The sequence below is a fragment of the Anolis sagrei genome, chromosome 4, assembly GCF_037176765.1.
Source record: "Anolis sagrei isolate rAnoSag1 chromosome 4, rAnoSag1.mat, whole genome shotgun sequence".
NCBI classification, from domain to species: domain Eukaryota; kingdom Metazoa; phylum Chordata; class Lepidosauria; order Squamata; family Dactyloidae; genus Anolis; species Anolis sagrei.
In genome coordinates this window covers 50,127,560-50,153,288 of record NC_090024.1, presented here as the reverse complement: position 1 = coordinate 50,153,288, position 25,729 = coordinate 50,127,560, and the positions used below count along the sequence as shown (strand labels likewise).

Below are 25,729 nucleotides of genomic sequence, written 5' to 3'. Positions count from 1 at the left end.
GCTTTGCTCTTGTCTCCTTTGGAAGATTGCTGTATGCTTTGCTCTTGTCCAGTTTGAGGAAGTTTGGGTTAATTGATTTAGTGTGGTTTTTATTCCTGGTACAATTGGCTTCATGAAGAGACCATTCGGGTCCAGGCTATTTAGTTGACTACATCCCCTTGTACTTACCTGCTCAGGCCCTGAGATCTTCAGGAGAGGCTTTTCTTAGTCCCATCTCCATCACAGGTTTGGTTGGTGGGAACGGGAGAGCGAGCCTCCTCGGTGGGTGCCCCTCGAGTATGGAGCTCCCTGCCCAGGGAAGCCAGAATGGTCCCCTCCCTAATGTTCTTCTGACGGCAGGCTAAAACCTTCTTATTCAAACAGGCTTTTAAAGAAGAAAGTTTTAAAGATCAAGTCAGGGGGTGCTGTGGTTTTTAATTTTCAATATTGTTTAATGATTTTTAACTGGGAATGTTTTAATACTGTTTATATTTAATCCTGTTTATGGGATTGATAGATGCTAGATAAATGTAGTTCCTGGTTGAGAGTTATTATTCCTTGAGAGTTATTATTAAAAATAAGCCTAACTTCTTCTGTACTTCATAGTATACCATATTAATATTGAAATACAGTACCTAAAAGCAAATTAAGACAAAGACAAACTTAAATTAATGTAACATAGTTCTACTGGGTTATATAAACACCTTTGTGAATGTAGTAGTCTTTCTTTGCTTTTTGCTGGTTGCTTCAGAGTTCTGATAAAATGAGAATCTATGGTGCTAGCAACTACCTTTTATTATTCATCTGAAAATCTATTTGTCTGAAAATTAGTATGACCATAATTTAATTTTGAGTGTTTGAGGTTGTGCTGTAAAACACCCATCAGACGAATTGTAATTTGATAAGAAAACAAAGTGGTTTCCCTCACACTTTCATATTCATATACAGCTAATGAGCAAATAGACAATTACTCTTTATATAAGCAGTCACTTCTATTGAGCTAAAAATATGTTAAGGGTTTTTTCCCCCAAGTAGCTAGGCAGCAGGTGAAAAATCCATTTACCTGAATTACTGTTTGTTTGTGTTTTCTTTTTAAATCCCAACTGAAGTGGCTTTGATTCCTTGTACTTATGGGATGGTAGAAAGAGTGGCTGTTTATGGTGTAACTAAATTGTTTAATGTACTGTTTGATGCAGGAAGCAAATCAGACATCACAGTAAATGTTCCCTATATATATAAAACCAGCCATTAGAAATTTTCTTATTTTTTTCATAAATATTTCAGTATTTTATATTACATAATATACGCAAATTACCTCACTTGACTTGAGTTACTGTTGTAAATATCATAGATCGAATCAGAGCATAAAGCATGAAAGCAGTACATTTCCAGGCAAAATACAAGGTGCTGGTTATTACGTTTAAAGCCCTAAACGGTTTGGGCCCAGACCACATCTCCGTATACAAACCTGCCCGAGCGCTGTGATTAGCAAATGAGGCCCTGCTCTCGGTCCCACCCCCATCCCAGGTACAGCTGGTGGGAACTAGAGAAAGGGCCTTCTCCATGGTCGCCTTCCACCTCTGGACTCCTTCCCTAAGGAGATTAAAATGCCCCCTCCCTTGTTTTCTTTAAAAAAACAATTAACACTATTCAAAGAATCTAGTCCAACCTCTTGCCATTCAGGAATATATATCTATACATGTGTGTGTGTAACACACTGCCAAAAAAATTCATTCAACCTCCTTTTAAAAATCTCCAAAGATGGAAGTCTTTAAACAGACATTCATGAGGATATGTGGGGGGTTTCAAGGGATGCACATGACCTCCCCGCCTCAAAGGGTTACATGCAGGCCTCACAGTTCCTACCTCTGATTTATATTGTTATATTATTATACTTTTAAAAAATTATCTGCAGGTCTTTTAAAATTATTTTTCCTTTTTTAAGGTATTTTCACACTATATACTTGGGCATCAGGAGTAGGAGGAGTGGAGATAATGACAGATGGCGCTTTTATTGGAAAATGGTCTATGAGTATGCAGACGTGAGTATGCTGCACTTGCTTGCTACGTTTCTGGAAAGTGCCCCACAACTGGTCTTGCAGCTCTGCATTGTTGTACAGACACGTACTCTTCAAGCCCTCCAAGGTAAGGATTTCCCTACTGTTTATCACCAAGCTTGCTGGATAACATTAATGAGCATACATGGGAAACATAGCTTCATTTTGCTGGCATTAGCATGCTCTGAGCTGAGATTTATTAAATTCAGTGTCGAGAGTGTGGAAAATGTTGGAGGAGGAAGAAGTTTTTACCTACAACATCTATGAACTCCACTGTGGTTCCCTAAGGCCCCAGAGACTGCAGTTTTAAGAGATGTTTTAGTCAACAAAAATCACTTGATAATTGTGTGTGTGTGTGTATTTCTCATTCCAAAATCCCTGTCATGGTGTTTGATTTAATAATGCCATTTTGTTTCAATACATATATGTAATATTTTGAGTGGGCATCAAGGAAGCACAGATATAATATGATGTGCTACTATTTCTTACACAGCATATTCTACAGTCTGATGGATTTACAAAGAGAACCATCCTTTTAGACTGGTAGCAGCAGACACTATTATCACAGAAAAAATGCCCTTGTAGTCATGATGCCCTTGGCAATATCTTGGTTCAGTTCCTTTCCCTTTATACTGCATAATATTTTGTAGTGTCTTGCTTCTTTGAAAAGACTTCTTATTGTACCTGGGATTTTTTTTACACCAATATGCCAGTGTACAAAACTGTCATAAAATGAAAAAGAAACCCGAAGATTGATGAGATTCCATACATTTCTTTAGTTATCAACTCCTCTTTAGATTGTTCTATTGCTCTGTTCTTAAATATCCGGCTTTAAATTTTTTCGACTGTTTACTGGATTGAAACAAATTTCTATTTCAGAAATCTTTTTAGACAAGTCAAATAAGGATGAATATAGATATATACACATATGTGCAGGTTTTTCTAAGTTTAAAGAAATTGTGATTTGTTTTAGATATGTTTTGAACATACACTATTTTAGTTTCAGGAACTACTTGATAAGCCATTCCCAAACTCAATTCTCCAGATGTTTTATACCTCAACTCTGGGAAGCTTCAACTGCTCTAGCGAATGATCAGGAATTCTGGGAGATGAAGGCTAAACTAGCGTTTGGGAAATGTTGTAGCAGATAAACTTTAGAATTGTGATATTCTACAACTAACAGCACTGTAACTCATAGAATCATTGAGTTGGAAGAGACCTCATGGGCCATCCAGTCCAACCTCCTGCCAAGAAGCAGGAAAATTGCATTCAAAGCACTTCCTGAATTGTTCTTCATTTTAAATATTGATTGTTTTTACATGTTTGTTTGCACTATAAAATATGCTCAAAAAGTGCAAGGACCCCTGAAATAGAGCCTTTTAACTCAGAAGGATCTTAGACTCAGTTATAAAAGCCTACAGCTGATATAATTTCCCCTTCCTCGCTGGTTCTAAATTCATGTCAATAAGGATGACTGGTAAACGCCAAACAACTCCTTCTGGTATGATTTTGGTATGTGTTGGACATGGCAGATAATAATTCTTTTGTTTCCTCATCCATACCACACATAAACCTTCTTTCCTCTCCAGTACATACTGTTAACCTCTGGGGCTATCCAAACAGGGCCCATATCTCGGACCCTCTCACACTTTTACTGGAGGCATCCAAATGATGCCCCCAGTAAAAAAGGCTTAATTTGAGACAAAGCAGGAAATCACTACTTTGTCCCAAATTAATTTGATAGTCCATTAGATCCATGGCTTCCTGAAAGACACAGCCTATGGGCCCTGTGGGGACAGGCCCATGGACTGCTCCAGGACTACCCACAGACCTGTCTGCACATCCATCTCACACCTTTTGGGCTTCTATAGTCCAAAGATGCGAGATAGTACTCCCCCCTTCCCCAAACTCCCCAAAAACCCTTTAAAATAAAAAGAAAACTAATCAGGAACCATTAGACTTCTCTTCAGGCCTAATGGAATATACCAATCATGCATGAGGAGCAATTTGTTGTGTCCCCCCCCCCCCATCTAATCATGCATCATTGGTATGTTCCATCAGGCTGAAGAAAGGCCTAATGGCACCTCGTAAGTTTTCTTTTTCTTTTTAAGGGTTTTGTGGGGGGGGGGGTTGGGGTGGCCCCATGGCAGCCCATAGAAAAGCCCATTGTTTCCTCCAGAGTATGTGGACTTTAATGCACTTTGGAGTGAGTTTACTTAACCCAATCTGAAGCAAGTTAAATGTATGTCTGAAATCGCCCTCTCTCATCCACTTTGGATTTTTTGCTGTTATTTAGGTGTTGTAAATAATATGTTAGATGATGAAGTGTTTGAACTGCATTCTCCCGTTTCACCATTTCCATATGGAGACCAGCATTGTAAAAAGAGGAGTTTCCTCTATTTGTGGATGTTCTCCATTCAATTCAGTATATTGCTTTTTCAAGCATTCTGGGGTTCACAGAGAGTCTACATCAGACATGGGCAAACTTCAGTCCTCCAGATGTTTTGGACTTCAACTCCCACAATTCCTAACAGCTGGTAGGCTATTAGGAATTGTGGGAGTTGAAGTTCAAAACATCTGGAGGACCAAAATTTGCCCATGTCTGGTTTACATGCCCAGTTACAGAACTATATTTCATGTTGACTACCATGGCATTATACTATGGAATCCCAGGATTTGCAGTTCATAGAGCCTTCCCAAATGACAAACCCCAAGATTCTATAGTAGGTTGCCATTATAGTTAAAGTGGAATCATAGCATTGTAATTGTATAGTATGAAAGGGTCCTGGCTCAGATTCTATGGTATAACAGGGAACATGGGAAATTCTTACACAAATCTTTTTTTTAATGGTGGTGGTACTTAGGTGATCCCTCGTTGGACGAGTAAGATGGTCTTCCATTATGGATTCCCTTGTGGGTCCGTATGTGGCTGTGGAGCCCTATTCTTGCTCTGCATCTTCTTCCGCAGTGAGGGCATTGGTTTCCAGGTGGAAGGCGGTCCCGGTCGGGGTTGGCTTGACGCGCCTTCCTCCTGGCACATTTCTCTCTTTCACCCTCCACTCGTGCCTCCTCAAATTCTGCAGCACTGCTGGTCACAGCTGTCCTCCAGCTGGAGCGCTCAAGGGCCAGGGCTTCCCAGTTCTCAGTGTCTATGCCAGAGTTTTTAAGGTTGGCTTTGAGCCCATCTTTAAATCTCTTTTCCTGTCCACCAACGTCCCGTTTTCCGTTCTTAAGTTCGGAGTAGAGCAACTGCTTTGGGAGACGGTGGTCAGGCATCCGGACAACATGGCCGGCCCAGCGGAGTTGATGTTGGAGGACCATCGCTTCAATGCTGGTGGTCTTTGCTTCTTCCAGCACACTGACGTTTGTCCGCTTGTCTTCCCAGGAGATTTGCAGGATTTTCCGGAGGCAGCGCTGATGGAAACGTTCCAGGAGCTGCATGTGACGTCTGTAGACAGTCCACGTCTCACAGGCATAGAGCAGGGTTGGGAGGACAATAGCTTTATAGACAAGCACCTTGGTCTCCCTATGGATGTCCCGGTCCTCAAACACTCTCTGCTTCATTCTGGAAAATGCTGCACTTGCAGAGCTCAGGCGGTGTTGTATTTCGGCGTCGATGTTGACTTTGGTGGAGAGGTGGCTGCCAAGGTAGCGGAAATGGTCCACATTTTCTAATGTGACACCATTAAGCTATATTACTGGCATTGGAGAGGGATTGGCTGGTGACTGCTGGAACAGCACCTTGGTTTTCTCAATGTTCAGTGACAGGCCGAGCTTCTCATATGCTTCTGCGAAGGTGTTTAGAGTGGCTTGTAGATCTTCTTCTGAATGCGCACAGACGACATTGTCATCAGCATACTGGAGTTCTATAACAGCTGTTGTTGTAACCTTGGTTTTGGCTTTCAGTCTGCTGAGGTTGAATAGCTTGCCATCTGTCCGATAGATTATTTCCACTCCGGTGGGAAGCTTCCCATCAACAAGGTGAAGTATCATAGCGATGAAGATGGAGAATAGAGTTGGGGCAATAACACATCCCTGTTTGACACCTGATTCCACCTTAAATGGGTCACTTTGGGAGCCACTGCTGTCCAAGACTGTTGCCATCATGTCATCGTGGAGGAGCCGCAGGATGTTCACAAATTTGTTTGGGCACCCGATTTTGTGGAGGATGGTCCAGAGAGCGCTGCGATTCACTGTGTCGAATGCCTTTGCAAGGTCGATGAATGCCATGTACAGAGGTTGGTTTTGTTCTCTGCATTTTTCTTGGAGCTGTCTTGCAGTGAAGATCATGTCCACGGTTCCTCTGGAGGGGAGGAAGCCGTTCTGGGATTCTGGGAGGGTGTCTTCTGAGAGGGGCAGAAGGCGGTTTGCAAGGATTCTTGCGAGGATTTTCCCAGCGGAGGTTAGAAGGGAGATACCTCGATAGTTTCCGCAGTCTGTTCTTTCCCCTTTTTTGAAGAGGGTGATGATGGTGGCGTCCTTGAAATCTGCTGGGATTTTCTCGGTCACCCACACTTTTTCTATGAGCTGGTGGAGTTGGTGTGTCAGCTCAGGTCCTCCCTCTTTAAAGATTTCAGCAGGGATCCCATCTGGTCCACTGGCTTTGTTATTCTTCTGTTGGCTGATGGCATTGCTGACTTCTTCCAAACTAGGCAGTGCTGCAAGCTCGTCCCTGGTTTGTTGTTGCGGGATTTGTGAGAGGACTTCTTCGGCCACATTGGAGCTGCGGTTCAGGAGGCTTTGGTAGTGTTCTTTCCAACGTAGTGCAATTGAGTTTTGGTCCTTCAGGAGTTTGGTTCCATCTGATGAGCGTAGAGGCTGTATCCCATGGTTTCTTGGTCTATAGATGACCTTTGTGGCTTTGAAGAATCCCTGAGCATCATGGGTATCTGCCAGGTGTTGGATTTCTTCAGCCTTCTTTGTCCACCAGATGTTCTTGAGTTCTCTTGTCCTTCTTTGGACCTCAGCTTTTGCACTGGCATAGCAGCACAGTTGATGTCTCTCTGCCATGCTTGGAAGGCTTTCCTTTTCTTGTCAATTAGTTGTTGGATCTCGATGTCATTTTCATCAAACCAGTCTTGATGTTTCTTGGCAGTTTGTTCCAATGTTCCTTGACACTTTCGGGGTGTACTGTGGGTAGATGGTCCTTGAGTGCTGTTTGGAGATGGGCTCGTCTGGAGGGCTCCTGAAGGGCTTGGGTGTTCATTTTGCGCCTTGTCTTCCTTCCTTGGAGTCTGCGCTTGGGAGCGATCTTGAGAGCCATCGAGGATCGAATTAGCCTGTGGTCAGTCCAGCAGTCGTCAGCACCTGTCATGGCTCTTGTGAGGAGCACATCACGGCGGTCTCTGGCGCGTGTGATTACATAGTCTAAGAGGTGCCAATGCTTTGACCGGGGGTGCTTCCATGATGTCTTGAACTTGTTTTTCTGGCGGAAGAGCGTGTTGGTGATGACAAGGTTGTGTTCCGCACATTTGGTGAGAAGCAGGATGCCATTTGAGTTGCTGTTTCCAACCCCGTCTTTTCCGATGGTTCCTGGCCACAGGTCGAAGTCTCGCCCAACTCTTGCATTGAAGTCCCCCAGGAGGATGATTTTGTCCTCCTTAGGTATCCCCGATAGGACGTTGTCCAGCTGACAGTAGAATTTCTCCTTGATGTCTTCGTCAGCATCTAGTGTTGGTGCATAGGCACTTATGATGGTTGCCCGTTGGTTTTTGGCAAGATTGATTCGGAGGGTTGAGAGTCGTTCGTTGATGCCAGTGGGTGCTTCGGACAGATGTTTCACCAGATCATTCCTGATGGCAAAGCCAACTCCGTGCATTCTTTGGTCTTTTTCGGGCAGTCCCTTCCAGAAGAAGGTGTAGCCTCCTTTTTCTTCCTTCAGCTGTCCCTCTCCTGCTCTCCAGGTCTCCTGAAGGACTGCTATGTCGATGTTGAAGCGTCCCAGCTCCCTTGCAATGATGGCAGTTCTGCGTTCGGGGCGTTCACTGCCACTGTTGTCCATCAGAGTCCGTACGTTCCACGTACCGAAGTTCATTTTCCTTTTTTGGCCGCAGGGTGGTGACCCCACTGGACGCGGCAGTCCAGTCAGGGATAAGTGAGGCAGACTATGTTTAGGGCACCTTTTCTAGCCCCCTCCCCATGTGGGGTGAGCAGAGTGGGTCCTCAATAAGGCTGCTCAGTTGCGGATACAGCTGCCGAACTACTCAGCTGCCTCGGACCTTGAGGTAGAACGACTGAGTCCGTACCCACCGCCCATGTGCCAGTGTGTGACTAGGGGCTTCCAGATTTCACAATCCTGCCCCCGTCGCCACTCGCTGATCGCCATGGGACTTTGGTTGCTTGGTTTTTATTTTCTTTGGAAGATGCCTGTGCATGGGTTTTTTTAATGTGTGGAGGTCAGTGCACAACTGATCAACACACAGACTTCACAGAGTGAGGTTCCACTGGTGATATAGTTTAACACAATGACCGTGGCTTCTCAGTCTGTTGCAGCCTTCTTCCGCCTTCGCAGCCGTTGTAACATGTGCCATGTTATCCTCCGTCTGCTCCGCCGTTGAGGTCTTTGGGTCTTCGGACTGTGCTTGGTCTGGAACCTCCCCCGCGGCCACTCCTGGGAGTGCACGACTCCAATTGTTGTGCCTACAGGTTCATTGGAACGCGCAAGCCCCCTCACCACGACAAGGTGACAGTCCATTGAGGGGGAATGGTGGTGGTAGTGGGGAGATCTTTGTATAAGAGCACTGTCCAAAGAAGAGTAACCTTGTAAGATGTTCATGAAAGAAAAGAATAGAAAATTCAATATATAGGCGTAAACCCCAGTATTTCTGGGAATAAAGGTGGAAGCCCACTGGATTCTCATTGCCTACTCTGGAAAAGTATCCTTGAGTTATCATGGCCCAAATTATAATAATAAAATAAAGGTTTTGGGGAATATTAGTTTCAAATCACTTTTAAACTAATATTTTAAGAGAGAAATATTAGTAATTTTAAACAGGCAAATCTTTATCCAAGAAAAGAACACGGTGAAATTTCAAATTATGCAGCATTTAGGAAGCTGACAGAACATCATAGAACTGCATAAATGAAGCTTAATTTCACACAGCTGCGGTCTGCTACAGATGATTTTATTTTTAATTCCCACAGCATAGTCTTTTCACTTTTTATTCAGCTAACTGCCAAATGTGAAAAAAGGACCATCTTAACTATTCTGATCACTTCAGTTAAAAGTGCAGATCCTCATATTTTCAATTGAGGGACTGTGGCATAAAAACAACTATGTAGATAGCAGTTTGTTCTGTGCTTATGAGAAAACCTCTTTCCCCAGAAATTGTATTAAATCAGGAGTTCTGAACCTAATTATTTACCTCCTGAACAATATCTTTATGACACAGGTAAATAACAATGGAGGTTCTTCATTATAAAAGAAACTAGTAGTGTGTTTAATGAGCAGAGTGTATTTTGCATTTATCTTCTCTCTGTTTCAAAATCAATTCTGAATGAGGATAAAAATATTACATGCCTGTGATGTGAATAAAAATACACAGAGAGAAAGATCAGGAAGCGGAGCAACCAAACCAAAAAGTTTCAGGATTAGTCTTGTCACTTTTTTGTTCTTGTATATGTAAAACAACTGACTTTTTAATTACAGTATTGTGCTTGTGTGTGTATGTGCTACATTTATTTAACAGTATATGCTTTAGAGTTTTAATGGACTGATATGGTTTTCTATCAGTGTTGAAGGGCTGTGGCTGTGTTTTAAAGTTGCCATAGGGGCAATGTAATTTCCCAGTCCATCTGTCATGCAGATGAAATTTCAATAGCATTGAGTTACTGAGAAGCAAAAAATGTAGTTTATATAAAATATAGAGGTGACACTAAAGTTTTAGGCTAGTTTGGGGCTCCTCATTTAACAGGTTACAAATTCAGAAATCCAGTTAAGCTTAGCATAGCATATCTGTCTGAACTCTATTTTATCTCACTGTCTTAATGAGGTCTACCCTCAAGAGCTGTTAAGGAGCCTTAAATTGGTACAGATTTTGTCAGTGTGACTATTGTGTCAGCTGTACTCTTCTTACAAGATGGCTCATTAGAGAATACATTTCCTTTTTTTGTTCTCAGGGTGTGTATATGTGCTAAAGCTTAGTGTTGGTTGCCTACTATATATTTATAGCTTAACTTCACTTTATAAATCAATCCACTGCAAAATTAAAAGGTTTTCAAATGTCTTTTATAAATAAATAGATGTAAATGTATTTATTTATAAGTTATTCATTGTTTTGTTGTGGTTGTTTTGTGATGTTGTGGGGCTTGGCCTCTTGTAAGCCGCACCGAGTCCTGCGGGAGATGGTAGCGGGGTATAAAAACAATAAATAAATAAATAAATATTTATAAAATATATGTATAAATAAATAGATGTAAATGTTTTAGTGCAGAAATCCTAAATGAATAAATAAAATGCTTAGCTATGAATGTGTGTTTCTTAATACCTAAATGTATATGTTCCTGTTCTGATGTTTGTACATTTTTTGGTGAATGACCACTGCCAAAAAAGTACAAACATCAGAATAGGAACATATACATTTAGATATTAAGAAACAGTGTCAAAAGCAAAGTTCAGTGCTAAGCTATGAATAGATATTAGACCCTGCTGTGATCAAATTTTGTCTCGCTGATCATTTTTACCTACTTGTGCCTAAAAATGTACATGAAGAGCAAATATAATAGGACATCTGTCATTTCTGTTTTAAAAGACAGATCTGAATTAACCAGAATTTATGCCAGTAATAAAGTCTGCATTGCATGAGGAGTGAGATATATACATTCACATGTTTTGAAGATGTACTGTAGCAGTGTTTTAAGTTTGCCCTTAAAACTTCTGTTCCTGGAACTATTTTTATTTCAATGTATTGTCGAAGGCTTTCATGGCTGGAATCACTCAGTTCATGTGGGTTTTTTCAGGCTATATGGCCATGTTCTAGAGGCATTTCTCCTGACGTTTCGCCTGCATCTATGGCAAGCATCCTCAGAGGTGAGGTCTGACCTCAACTCTTAGGATGCTTGCCATAGATGCAGGCGAAACGTCAGGAGAAATATTTTTATTTCAGTGGCCAGAATAGTCCTGATATACTATACAGACATTAGATTAGCACCATCTCTAATGGCATTCCGTAAAAAAAGTAAAGACCTGGTTGTTTGTGCAGGCGTTCGAATAATTAGTGCAATGACTGGCAATGACATAGGAATGGAACAATGGATGACGAATCTGGATCATGTTTTTTAGTGAAGAGACGCTATTGAATGGTTATTATAGTAATTGTATACTAACTGTGTATTAGATTGTTTATTAACTGTTTTATATTGGTGTATTAAACTTTGCTGTGTCTTGTGTCCTGTGAACCGCTGTTAGTCGCCTTCGGGCTGAAAACAGCAGTATAGAAGTAAAGTAAATAAATAAATAAATAAATATTGCTTACTATATCAATGTTGTCAATGGGATTAAGGAGTGGGGGAAGCCATAGGGACAGTGACCCTTTCATACTGCACAGTTGTAACACTACCATTCCACTTTAAATGTTGTAGCCATATCCTATAGATTTGCAGTTTAAGGAACCATCCTTAGGGTTCTTTCCCAAAGAGGTCTAGTTTCTCAGCGAAGTACCAAACCCAAATATTCTGTAGCATGAAACCATGAAAGGTAAGATAGAAACGAAGTGCTATAATTCCTTAGTGTGGCATTGGCCAACTAGGCTGGATAGATTTTATCTGCTTCTTTTCCACCAGTGTGCAAACCTGGAAAAGGTGCAGCTGTTCTTGTAAATGGGGATGAGACACAAATTTGTTGCTGTTCACAAAACACATGGGTTCTTCATTTTTCCATGCCTTGAATGCTCAAGTCTTTTCAAGCTCTCAAATTGCCAGCTGCTTACTCCAGGCATGAGAATGTGCCGATACTTCATTTGCTCAAAGTAAGGAAGGCACTTCAGTAGGAAATTCAGTGTGCAGGAGGATTTTATTACTTAAGTGCTTCATGTAAACAATGTCTCCCGCTTCAGACAGGGTATCAGGTCAAACAATTAAAACACCAAGAAGTGTGACTCATTCTTCCACTGTATAAACAACATGATTTATTTGATTAAATGCTTGTTATCATCTAAGCATCATTCTTTGTCTAAGAATTGACCACTAAAAATGTTATTTTATCAAACACTTTAGTCTGGGTGTCCAGTCTATGCAGGCAAATAGGATGGAAATCTTATCCACACTTGGCTTGGAAAATTAGTCCTATTGTGCTTCATGGGATTTACTTGAAACTAGATCTAATTAGGCATTTGCTCCCATAAATGTGTGGTACAATTGAAATAGCTGAGCTACCTAGAATAACATTTTGGACCTTTAGGACCACAATTCTTACTTTAGGAATTCACAGATTTTCAAGATTTACTTCTTAGTAGACCTGTAATTTCACATAATGGAATTATAAAGTTCAAATCTCAATTTTCCCACATAGCTCATGTGCTTGTCATGTTCAATTACATTTGTCTAGTTTAATCTACATCACAGGGTTTTTACAATGAAGAGGCAATCTCTACATGAATGCCAAACAGAAATCCCCTCTCATCCATTTTGATTGTTTGCTGGGGCACTGATGCAAAAAAACATTGCCTTGTGTTAAGGGAATGGGAGGTTTAAGACAAGTTTGTGGAAATCTCAAAACATAAGTGTAGCCTTTAAAATTACAATGGACTTCATTGTACACTAACCAGATATTCAAGTACAAAGTGATTTACAGAGATGCTTGTATTGCACTACACACCTTTGAAAGCAGACTCCTAGATTGGCTTACTCACAAGTAAATCCCATTAGGTGCAATGGAACTTCATTCCTGTTCAGAACAAGATGCCTGACCCTGACAGTGTCTGTACTTGTTCTCACACTTTTCCTAAGTTTAAACAACTTGTCAGTTTATGGATCCCCAGTTTTATTGTGTCTTCGTGTATTGTTTATTGCTTGTTGTTTATTGCTTTAATTGTTTTTAATTTGCTTTAGGTTTTGTATTGTTATATTGTGTGTTGAGGCCTTGGCCTTTGTAAGCCGCATCGAGTCCTTCGGGAGATGCTAGCGGGGTACAAATAAAGTTTAATAAATAATAATGATGATGATGATGATGATGATGATGATCCATAGCTGAAGTGGGGAAGCTTAAGGGAAAAAAGAAAGCCAGAACCAAGCTGCTTCACAATTGTTGCATCACTGGACAATGTGGGCCAAAAAATGTGGAAAACGAAGAAAGTAAGGATTTTGAAAGAGATTTGGAAGAGAGGCCTAAAAGGGGGGGGGGGGTCCTGTGCCCGTCTTCAAAGGGGATCAGATTTGGACAGAACCGTCCCCTTCTGCATCCTCTGTGCCATGACATCTGACATATAAGTTTATCCTTATAAGCTTTACTTGTTATTTACCATAATTCAAAAGCAAATCTAAAAGCACAATGTGTGATTTACCTAGCCCAAAATCATAATAAAATAATTTACAACCATGGCAGTACTTGTTCAAAAAAAGATCTTCACAGCCACACTTCCAAGTAGGACAGGTCAAGTTGAAAGAAACTGTTGCTGGAGCAATATTGCTCACAGCCTGTAATTGTTTCATTACCTGAGATTTCAGAGAATAGTGAACAAGCTTCTACAGACCCACAAGGGTCTTAGAATGGGGATTCTGGGCAGGAGTCTGGCGTTGCTCATGATGGAGCTGAGGATTCTGGGATAGTTAGGCCAACAGGAGATGTTCAGTTATAGACGGATTCAGAGGCTGACAGGTCTGAGCTAGCTTTCCCAAGAGAACCAAGGTTGGTATTTTCCTCGGAATGTATTAATTAGAGATGCAGATCTGTCTGATGACTTCCCCTGAGTTAGATAGATGGAAATAAATTTGTCAGCAGAGACAGGTGGCTGAAGGGAGGCTCCATTCTCAGAGACTGTTATCTAAGAGAGGCTCTCCTCAGACTTCTCAAGGAAAAAGACATCGTTTCTTAAGTATTAATGAGGTTTGATTTGGAGAGGTCCTTCAGAGGAATCAACATCTAGGTAAAGGGAACAAGCCAACATTCCTTTCTCTTGTGGTTTCAAGATTCATGTATCCAAGCCTTGGATTTTCCTAAATGGTTTTTCTTGGACTCATGTTTTGAATATCAAATGTTTTACATGGTTTCTTGTATTGCTCTTAGTAACAAGAGGTGTAATTGACTGTTATAGTTTTTTGGATCTTTGTATGCTTGTCATCTACCTTTGATCCTCAGGATTGTTATGCTTGCCAAGACTCCAGTTTAAAGGTTTTGCCTGTACCTTGGTCTTCTGGATTATTGCCTTTATACATGAACTATATTTTATATGAGTTTTAAATGCTTTAATTCTTTTTACTGAAGCTGAATTTATCCTTTAATAACTGCTTTTGCTGATACACTGAACTCTGGAGTGTGAGATTGATTCAGAGGTGCCTCTCCAGCTCTGGTGTGTGACAGTGGCAAAGTGGACTGAAATACTTTCAGGGCTTCTCCCAATAGTCTCCTTTAGTATTTTATATGTGAGTTGTGGAAAATATCAGCTCTGTAATCAGTGATGGGAAATTGGATTACTAGCGAGAGATAGCCCAGGAAGAATTAATTATTTAGGGACCCAATTCTACCACTGTCTGTGGTGGCTGAAATGTTTCTTTGCTGTACACTATCTACTGAAACATAACATATACTAGTAATGTGTGTCAGAAGAGAATACCAGATAAAGTATGGGGAAAGCATGGGAGTAGCTTGAAACTATGCCTAGAAAAGAGAAACTTATTTTGTACAGATGCCATGGGGTTTTTATCAACATGACTTTTGACCATTTTTATTTATTTGGGAAATTTTATATGACCTTATTCTATTGGACTCAAGAGTTCTAATCTCTAATCTGCTCTAATCTCTTCTGGCAGTTCATTCCAGAGTTGTGGTGCCCTGCCTGAGAAATAGCCATGTCTGGAAAGTTTTAAGTGAAGACTGTCCCTAATCTGGGTGGAGATTAGTGTCTCACTATTTGACCTTAAGGGCCTGCCCGGTCTATATGGTAAGGCACAGTGTCTCAAGTAGCCTGGATTGAAACCAGATAGGACTTTATAAGTTAAAGCTAGCACCTTAAATTGGGCCTGGAAAGTAATCAGGAGACAGTGGAGCTGTTTCAACAATGGAGTGATGTGCTCCCTGGAGTCAGTTCCAATGAGTAATCTGGCTGCCGTGCACTGAACCAATTGCAGTTTCCAGACACTTTTTAAGGGCAGTCCCACGTATGAAGTATGTGACCCCTTTGATTAAATGAAAGAGAAGCCTTGCCTACTTAACACAGTTAATATATTTCATGGACCCAACACCTGAAAAAATCCAGACCTTGTAGTAATGTTTGGATTTTTTCACCTGTTTTGTTTAATCAAGCAAATCCTGGTTTACTCTGGATTAATCTAGATTAACCTGAGACATTGTTTAGATGCCTCGGGTTAATCCAAAATCCATCACGGGTTTTGGGTCTGGGTGTAACGGCCCTGAGAGAAAGAGCTATTTCAGATCAGCCTAGAGTTTCAGGCTTCAGTGATTTTAGCTTTAAAGGCAAAGTCAAGCTAGAGATTTGAGGAAGGTTTCAACATCAGACTCCCAAGATTAAGAAACATACTTCTAGGATCTTATAGGAACTAGGACTCAAAGATGGGAGCAGGAAGCAGAATCCTCCAAAAATGAAATAAGTTTGGGTTTTCTTTTTTTTCTTTTTTTGTGGTTTTAGAGGATAAAAATAACCCTATTGTGTTTGCACAGTCTCTCCATGCTTGATATTTTACAGCGTTGTCTTGAGGTATTGCATCATTTTACCAACAGCCAGACAAAGTACAAAAGGACAAAATAATGACTACCAGAAGTATCACTGCTTGAGACAGGAGAAATTGTGTCCACGTGATGATTAATAAAAAAAGTGTGGAGTTGATCACCTTGCCTGAAAGATAATCTTCTCTATCAGTGTCCACAAAGCATTGTTTGCCCACTGCAGGATGTCACACCAAGAGAGAAAACTCTTTGTCTGAAGCTATTCCTGCTTAATGTCTGATTGATTGCTCTCAAATCCTGAGAGTATTTAACACTGAATAGTCACAATTATTTAGGGCTTATATTTCTATCATTTCCTCTGGGTATTAACTGTAGGACTAAGAGATTTCCTTTTGGATTTGATTATTTACTGAGGTAGATAATATTCCAGCCAGCATTTTCCATGTAGTGCATACATGCACCCCTCTCACACAAACACATACGTTTTGACAGGACTGTTTTGCAAATATACACAATTTGGAAACATTTGTGTATGATGCCAAAGAATTCTTTAATTGCCTCAGTGGAAGAAAATGATTGTAGTTTCAAAATATCATTCCACTGATCTGGCAGAATTATGTCTGGTTTAGAATCTTAGAGTTGGAAGAGACCACATGGGCTATCTAGTCCAATCCCCTGCTATGTAATTGTATCCCCTGCTATGCAATATATATCTGTAATTGTACATATCCTACGGCTTCATATGGTTGCTTACATGTAAGCTGCCTTGAGTCCCCTCTGGGTAGAAATGCCAAAAATAAATAATAAATATACAGGAAAAGCACAATTAAAGCACCTGTGACAGATGTCCATCCGCCCTCTGATTAAAAGCCTCCAAAGACTATAGTAACTTTCAGCAATCTAATTTTAATTTAATTTATGAAGCACAGCAGCTTGCCAATCTACAGGTATGATTCTTCAATAATGGTGTTCAGAACCATGTTGAGTACAGGCAGTCCCCAAGTTACAAACAAGATAGGTTCTGTAAGTTATATGTATGTATAATACATAGAAGGGTAAGGGAGAGCATAGAGAAGAGTTAACACCTCTGTGGTATTTGTTTTGCTATCTTTCCCCCTGTTCAGAAGATTTCACCTCATTTTCAGTCCCTGTGATAATTGATTTTTTTTTTTTAAGAATTGGCTTGTTGTGAAAACAAGGACTGGTGATAAAGGTTCAATTCCCCATGATAACTCTTTCAGAAGTGGATTTCCCTTCCTAGAAGTAGATTTCTCTCACTTTCTGTTGTCTCACCACTGTTTGTAACTATGAGTCATTTGTAAGTTGGATGTTTGTAACTTGGGGACTGCCTGTACATTACAAAATGAAAAAAGTTGAGAATTTAGCTATCTGCTTCTTAAAGAGGAAAACCCAAAGGAAAAATGGTTTGATATCTTGTATTCTGGTTTGGAATAATAAAAATGGGTCTAGAAGTAAATTCAAGGTTTAGAGCAAAGAGGAAAATTTTCCGAAGAATATTATGAGGGTTGTTTTTTTTTTTTTTACAAAAAAAAAGCATCTGAAATATGTAGGATACATATTTACTTAAATGTATGCAACATTTTGGTTCCCAAAGCTTAGGCGACTTCAGTTAGGAACTCAGTGGTGTTCCAGGCTGGACCGACAAACTGATTTGACATAGCATGCAGCTGTGTATTTGTCTCCCTTCATTAACTACAAAGAAGAATAAACACAACTTATTAGAAATATGGTATGGGGGAGCAGAGGCTAATCTCTCCCTTCCCCCAAACTACTAATGTTTCCATCAATGGAAAAAGCCTGTTCTAACTGTTCTGATCATGCTGATAAGGAAAGAAAATCCTTCCTTCCTGAGACATTACATCTCTTTCTATCTTTTGCACTAAGGAAAAGCAAGAGATATAGCTACTGGGCCCTTAAGTGGGGAAAGGTTGGGTATAATTGTTTTAAATAAATAAATAAATATTAAGTATCAGGTGAACATCTTGCTTGCCCACGAGTAGATGGAATGTATGAGAAAGGATTCTGGCAATGTTCTAGATCATCTTGCTAAGAATCTTAGATTTCTTCAAAATGAATTAGATAACCATGTTTTCTGACACCAAGGTTGAAGAAAATCTCTGTGTCCATAATATAAGGTAGACTTGTGCATCCAGGAATTACCTTGATCCATTTCATGTTTGGCTTTCAGTGGGGGCCTCGATTCATTATTGCCTCAACTCCTAAATTGGGAGGTCAGATATTTGGATTTTTTTGTTTCATTTTTGTGTTCATTATTTTTTGGAGGGAAGGGTTCACTCATAGGCCCAAAGTGCCCAGGCCTACGGCTGCAGACTTTTTGCCTACATACCCGGGCCTGCAGCCGAGTGCTGAGCAAGGTGACTTTGTGTAGATATTGCATTGCATTGGTGTATGGTGGCAGATAGGAGGACGCTCCAGGGGTTCACCACTACTGCACAGAGGATCATTGATTGCCCTCTCCCTCTTTGGAAGAACTTCGTAATTGGATGTTCAGAATATTTTTAAAGATTGATCTCACCCTGGATATTCATTTTTAGAATTGTTGCCATCTGGCAGACAGTATAGGATGGTGAAAAAAGGGGCAAATAAGCTGAGGAGTGGCTCAGGGAGCTGGGTATGTTTCCTTGGAAAAATGAAGGCTGATAGGGAATATCAGAGCTATGTTTAATAATTTAAAAGGTTGTCACATTGATGCAGGGGCTGGAGACTCGTGCCCCTTGGGACCAAAGCTGAGTTTAAGCCATATAGGGTGCACCCCAAGGCCCATTGAGGGGAACCCTGCCCCCTATATGGGAGCTCTGTAAGGTACTCCATCCTCCATCCAGTCTTTATGGTTAAACCTATGACAGAGTTTCTCTGAAAACCATGCAACAAAGTGTTTTTAATCAATTCAATTTTTAAAGCTGATTTCTAATTTGGGCTTGTTCTGTGTAAAATTTTCCTGTAGTGGTTTTGTAAAAACAGAAAAGCCCAGTATTTTCTGTACATGAAACAGCATGTTCTGCACAGAAAATAGCCTGCCTGTGTTCTGTGAAGAACAGGCTGTTTCATTCATGTATAATGTTGTTTGAATAACCACATGCATATATTGTGTAGAATAAGTCTTGACCTGTACAGATTCTTACTGCTTTGGGCTTTTTATCATCAAGGTTTATTGACACTTAAAAATCATGTTTTCTGGCAAAGGTTTGAACACATTCAAACATTAATTCCACTCCTAGAGTAATTAAAATAATACTAGTGTCCTATTTCCATCACAAACTGTTCATTTTTTTCCATTTACATGGAATTTGTTTTGTTATTATTGTTGGCAATATTGTTGATCTATGTAATAAAAATCCAAAAGAGGAAGAGAAATCCCCAAGAGTGCAATGTGGTTGTAAATAAATAAAATCTTGCAGGGATAATTTGTACCACAGTAAAGGCTTTGGAAGCCAATTTCAAAGAAGATATCCGAGCCATTTTTATTTATTTATCGTGTCAGAAGTTATAATGTATAGAAAACCCACAAACAAAGTTAAAAACTTGGCATTATACTAAATTTCCTTTGACCAGAAGCTGGCCACTTTGAATTCCTCTGGTGTCGCTGTAAGAAGGTCCTCCATTGTGCATGTGACAGAGCTCAGACTGTATTGGAGTAAGTGGTCTATGATTTGATCTTCTCCACACTCGCATTTTAAATTATTTATTTACTGTATTTATATACCACCTTATTCACTCTTGGGGAAACTCAAGGTGGTTTACAACATACTAATGGTAAAAATGTGTGGACTCCACTTTGTAGCCCAGTTTCTTAAGGTTAGCTCTGCATCTCATAGTGCTAAAGTGCCGTCTGTTCAGCACCTTCCAAGTCACCCAGTCTTCTGTGTACCCAGGGGGAGTTTCTCATCCGGTCTCAGCCACTGATTGGGGCTATATCCGTGCCATGATATAGTCATATTGTTTATATCTTTTTGCGCCTCGTTTCTATAGTGTAGTTTAATTTAGAGGCATTATTTCAAATGTATAATTACATAAGTAAAACAAGAACAATCTTTTCATGCATTGACTCCAGATGGGAGTTCAGAGGAGCCATAATGGGCAGGACTGAATTTAATATCAAATCATTTGTTAGCTCAAAATCAAAGAGATTCAAAGGCACAATCTTACAATGTGAAGCTGATTGCAGTACAACGATCATTGCTATGTACTGCCAAGGATGTGGTTTTGTCAGCATTTTAATTCTTAGTTGATTTTTAATTATTTCAAGCATCTGCTTTGTTGGTTTTTTTTTTTAAAAAAACTCTTATACATGGAAATTGAAGAAGCAAAGATTTTCAGACCCAAACTCCTTTTTAAACATATGTATTCAAAGGAAAGAGGAAAAATGGTAGCTTTTGTTTCAATCAGCTGAAAATGTTTTCAACTGCAATTTTCTGACAAAGATCGTACCGTTCAGACAATGTAGAAATTCTGCAAATCTGGAGCTAAAAAAATGGCCAGAAATCCTTTACTAAAAAATATGAAGTTTCCTAAGATCAGAATATCAATAAAGAAGATGACAAAATGCTATTTTAGGGGGGAGGGGAAACAAACTCAGAATATTTGTTTTTCTTTATGGATGTCAAAAAAGTCAATTTCATACAACTGAATAGTAAATAAAAAATAGAAAATTAAACTGTTGAAGGAAAACATTCCCCTTCATACAACAACACAACCTGATCATTATCTCAATTTTAATGTATTTTTAGTATATCTGTTACAAATCATAATTGAGAAGTAGATAGAGTAGGACAATAACATTATGCGCCTGAGTTTCTGTATTAGGGCAAAAGCAATGCTTTCATCGGGTTTTTACTTTGGAGTCTGAATATTTGGTGAGAGTATCTCAATCTTAGTCCTGGGAAGGACTAAAAATAATCTTATGTATTGGCATCAAACTTCCAGTGAGAAAATCTCCCATTGGAGATCCAAGGCTTGGGAGTTGGGTTGGGGTGGTGTAAATAATAGACAAAATAAATTTTTGTCAAAGTTCAGATATTCTGTTTTAAACATTGAATCTCTAGTATTTCAGAATGGATTATTTCCCAATTCTATCTGGAGGCTTAATATTCCCTGGTTAATTTACCTTCCGTAACCAGGTGTGTTTAAGATGGTCTCTCTTTATGGGGTATACTTAACACAACAAAGAATTGCAATTGCCTTCAACATTGGCAGATCACAATAATCTTATGATCAACCAAGATCTTCATTTCTTTTCTGGTTTGTTAGCTCCAACTGATGAATGTTCAACATCTGCAGATTCATTTGAAAAGTCAAGATCAACAATGGATAGCAATGAGATTCAGTTTGAACATGAAGCAGAAAATGGGAACTAATAGCTTGTTTTATGCATCCCAGACAAAGAAAAGAAGCAGCTGGGTGACTCACTGTATATATAATAATTAGCATTTAAAGTTAGTTTTCAATATGAAGTGATGAAACTTGGGAGAAGTGTGTGCCAGAAGATGAGTGTGTTTTTCATGACATTTGGCATAAATTATGAGCATTCATGGCCTTTATGTTATCCTCAGTATAGACTTGTGTTAGGCTATGTATAGGCATGAGAGAATAAAAGAAGGCATTTCAGAATAGAAATGGGTTAATAGCTAATATATAGAAGTGCAAAGGAGGAATAGAGGGGAGTGGAACGCATAAGAAATATGAAGTCTTCAATATTTCCCACTTCAGAGATATGATACTAAGAGATATGATACTAAGGTTATAATGTAAATGTGTAATCAACCTTTTAATGTGTAGTTTTTTAAAAATAACTTTCAATTTTGTAGTGAAATATATGCTGAATGTCATATGGAATCATTTGCTCCTTCCTATCTCCCACTGTGATTTCTTCATATGAGCCAATTTTAACCTCCTATTTTACACCATCTGTAGCATGTCCTTATGATAAGGAACTCCTACATTCTGGGAATTTATAAAATTGAAAACATCTTAGGTATTCAACATTATTATTATTATTTTCATGAGCAGGCATTTACAAAAATGTTTCACGGTATTGAGGCAAGTGTTATTCCAGTGGCTGACTGCCATAATACAGAATTTTTTTGAACTTTAGCCCTATAGTGCATGGTATTTCTCTTCAAATATATGATGATAATTGAATATTTAATGCTTACGCATCTGAGTCATTCCTCTCCATGACTTGTGCTCATTAGCTCCCACCCAGAAGTGTTACCATATAAATTGGCTTCTGTGTGTAAGTTGTGAAGTATCAATCCCATTCTGGCATTAGTATACCAGTCAAGCCAATTATTCATATTCCAAATTATTAATAATCCCTACTGCCATATCTAATAACATGTCAAATCAAGCATACAATTAGAGAAGGAGAGAATTACAATTTTGAAAATAGATTGTTCACTTTTATTGGTTTTAAGAACCATAAAAAAGAGCGTAGCATTGCTCCATTGATATCTCACAGGAGCTTTTGGAGCCATCTCATTGGATGAAATGTGAAAGCCTTTCTTTGATCAACTCTCATGGTAAACTTTGTTCAGTGTTCAACTGTTATAAAATGTTTTCATGCAATGAGGTGGACTTATGTTATTATTTGTTGATTTTTGTAATTTGCACTATTACAGATTTAGAAGTAAAAATGTTTTGAAATAATAATCATTACTACAGGCACATGTGGGTGTTCAGTTAATTCTTGTCATAATACAATCCATTCATATTCAATACCCACCATAGTATCATGGGGATAACAGAAATAGATATTATGATTCTCTGCTGGGCTACTGCTTATTCATTTAAATCCTATATTTTTATTTGAGAGATGAGCAGAGATGAATTCAGTAGGTGTAGGTAAAATAAAACTAAAATATTCAAAAAGTGGTGGAAATCTTTCTGCAGGAGATGGTTATGAAGTCTCCCTCTCTCTATCATTCTCTCTTTCCCTGTGTGTGTGTAAGAGAAAGGGAGGGAAGGAAGTGTATTAAGCATCCACAGACTGAATTACGGAATGTCCTTATGTACAGTCTTCTTTGAACAAATGTGTAATGACCTCCAATTCACAAGAAGTCATCAGTTCAGAAGATAATTCAACTCTTCAGATCTGAACCTGGATCGAGATTGTGTCACTCCAGACTCCATGTCTCATTCCAGGTCACTAATCTTCCCCATTCAGAGAGGTTTTAAAAAAAAAACACAACTATCTAAAATAGACCAAAGAGAAAGAAATGATCCAACCACTTGTAAAGCAAGAAAGGTTGTTGTTGTTGTTTTTTTTAAAAAGCAAAAAAAGATATTATTGGTTGCTTAATACTGGCAATTAATTTATGCTGCTTTTGTTCTGCCACTATTGCACTAGAGCACCAGTCAGCAAAATATATTAAAGTTTAACTAAGAGGTGTGGTAATGATGATGACATGTCAGCATACATAGACAAGGTGCTTCCCTGACCCCCCTCATTTTATCAGTGAACGAACTGGTAAAATGTAATGATGAAGCATAAAGAAATAGAGGTGATTATAAAAGCATGCTGTATTCATTACTAACAGCCGAACTGGTGAAAATTTCCTGTCTATACCTGTACTTATTTGTAAGGCATTTTGTAATTGGCGGGGGGGGGGGGGCAGATATTATTTCCATGCCACCTCTTCGCAAGTTGCCTGGCTAACCCTTGGTAAGATCATGATCTCTCATTTGTTCCTGCCATTTGTATATTGTTCCGGCTACATGGTTGCTGGGACTTCTCTGCCCTCCTCTAAAACTAGTAAATACGACCTCCTAAGATGTTGGAGTAGAGAGCCGGAGCAGTAAGGTGCCTTAGTTTAACTCATATGATTGTACAGTGGATTGAGATAGCAATCTTGGGGTTCTCTCCTACCTCAAACCTCAAAGCGATCAAAGTTATTTTGGACACCTTTTTGCCAGTTTCGTTGTTAAATCAGATTTCCTGCCTTGCATTTAAGACAGGGGAGGAACAGGAATCTCCCTGCAAAAATATTAATTCCTGGAACAAACAAATTTGCATAAAAGGAAAACAGAAGATTAAGCCACTAGACCAATGTCATTGTTTTCCAGTGTGCCAAGGACTGCACTATATTTGTGTGCATTGACTGCAATTCTTCCTTTTCAAAAACCTCACAAGCAGTAGGTGCCAGATATGAAACCAACAGTTTGGGTAACATTTCTTGCCTTCTGATGCATATTGAAATATAAAATGTTCTCCAACAGCAACTCAGATGACATTCAAAAAGCTCCTCCTCCTTCACAATCTGCTACTTACTACAATATAATAAACAGATGATCATATTACATTGCTGGTGTCACATAATACCATGTCGTAAATGTGGAGTGCTGGAGATTCTTGTCCCAGGCTGCACAATAGAACTCCCAATAGGCAGAGCCCTGCTCCTTTTCTCTGTCTTTGAATCACATCGGCCTGGTGCCTTCCGTATGTGATCATTTTGGAAACATACTGCTGGTTTTTTCCCTCAATTGTTTTTGATATAGAGGTTTCCAGAGCAATTCAAAATATTTCTGACTGCCTTGTTGTATTTTTCCAGACCTAAACTAGGAAATTCACTCTGATCCAGGGCCAATACAAACCAAATCAATTCAGACCAGGTCACTTCATTATTTAGGATCTGATTCAACCACTTGATAGCCCTAGTATATAATTTGGTATCTTTGAACAGGATAGTCACTTCACTGCAGAAGTCTAGTCTTGGTTGTTTCAGTGACTATCATTTTCTTGCCTTCTGATGCATATTGACAAGATCTTGACATATTATTTTTGCATCAGTGTTTGGACACAAAATTCTCTCAGGAACCAAATGATGCCTCAGGTAAAAGAGAATTAATTCAGAACAAAGGCCCTGGTCTAATGAGGTATGGGGACTGACTCCCAGGTAGTCTCATGACTACCCAAGGATTGGTCCCCACTTCCATCTTGCTTCTTTGGGCCCTGTGAGTCTGGACAAGCAAGAGGGCACCCACCCCCTTCCCAAAGCCCCTCCCCCAAACCCTTTAAAAATAAAACTTACCAGGCTGCCATTATGCCTTCTCCTGGCCCATAGAAATGACACGCCAGGAGTGGGGTTGAAAAATTGCTCCTCCCATCTGGCCTCCTGGCATGTCATGAAATGGTATGTTAACTTTTATTTTAAGTGCTTTGGGGGGGGGGGGGTGGCTCCATGTCCTCCTGGTAATTACCAGGAGTTACCAAAAGGCATGAGGACTTAAACCCACGATGAAGCAGGTTTCTTAATCCTGATTCATCATGGGTTTAAGCCCTGTCTGGAAGCTCCCTCAATCACCTTAAAAGGGTGAAATATAAACAAACTATATGACACTAAAGTACACCAGGAAGTATTCAATTAATCATAGATTCTCCATTGCATCCAAACTAAGACACTTTGGTGCCCAGATTCAGAAAAGGGCAGCTGTCTAAATGTTTGGAACTGGTTAAAGACTTTGGCTTGTTCTAAACCTGGTAATTATTGTTTCTTCATTTGTACATAACAAAGTATAATGGTTAATTGAAAACTTTTAAAAGCTAAGCATAGCACACTAAGAAGGAGAGAGAGAAAGGAAGATCATTCTCACCATGGTTTTGTGACATGCATGTCTAGAGCAGGCTTCTTCATTCCAAATTAATCTCAGATTGCTAAACAGCCTTAAAAGCTAATTAAATTTTTCCACAGGTTCTTTATTTAGTTGATTGCAGGAACACTCTTTATAACACCTTTAAAATTGCTGGGTACATGACACTAAGTCACTTTTAAGAAGTCTTTCTGAAATATAAATTAAAATTCACTGGAAAACTTCTGAT

General features: G+C 39.4%; 1 protein-coding gene across 2 annotated transcripts in view; it reads left to right on the top strand.

Annotated features, from left to right (window-relative positions):
• XKR4 (XK related 4) overlaps positions 1-25,729 on the top strand; it is a 144,814-nt gene that overhangs the window by 86,384 nt on the left and 32,701 nt on the right. For both annotated transcript variants that reach the window (XR_010909806.1, XM_060775315.2), the window contains exon 2: positions 1,925-2,124. Coding sequence is in view for 1 of the 2 variants with exons in the window: in XM_060775315.2 (XP_060631298.2) it covers positions 1,925-2,124 (200 nt within the window). In the remaining variant the exon portion in view is untranslated. The remainder of the gene's footprint in view (positions 1-1,924; positions 2,125-25,729) is intronic.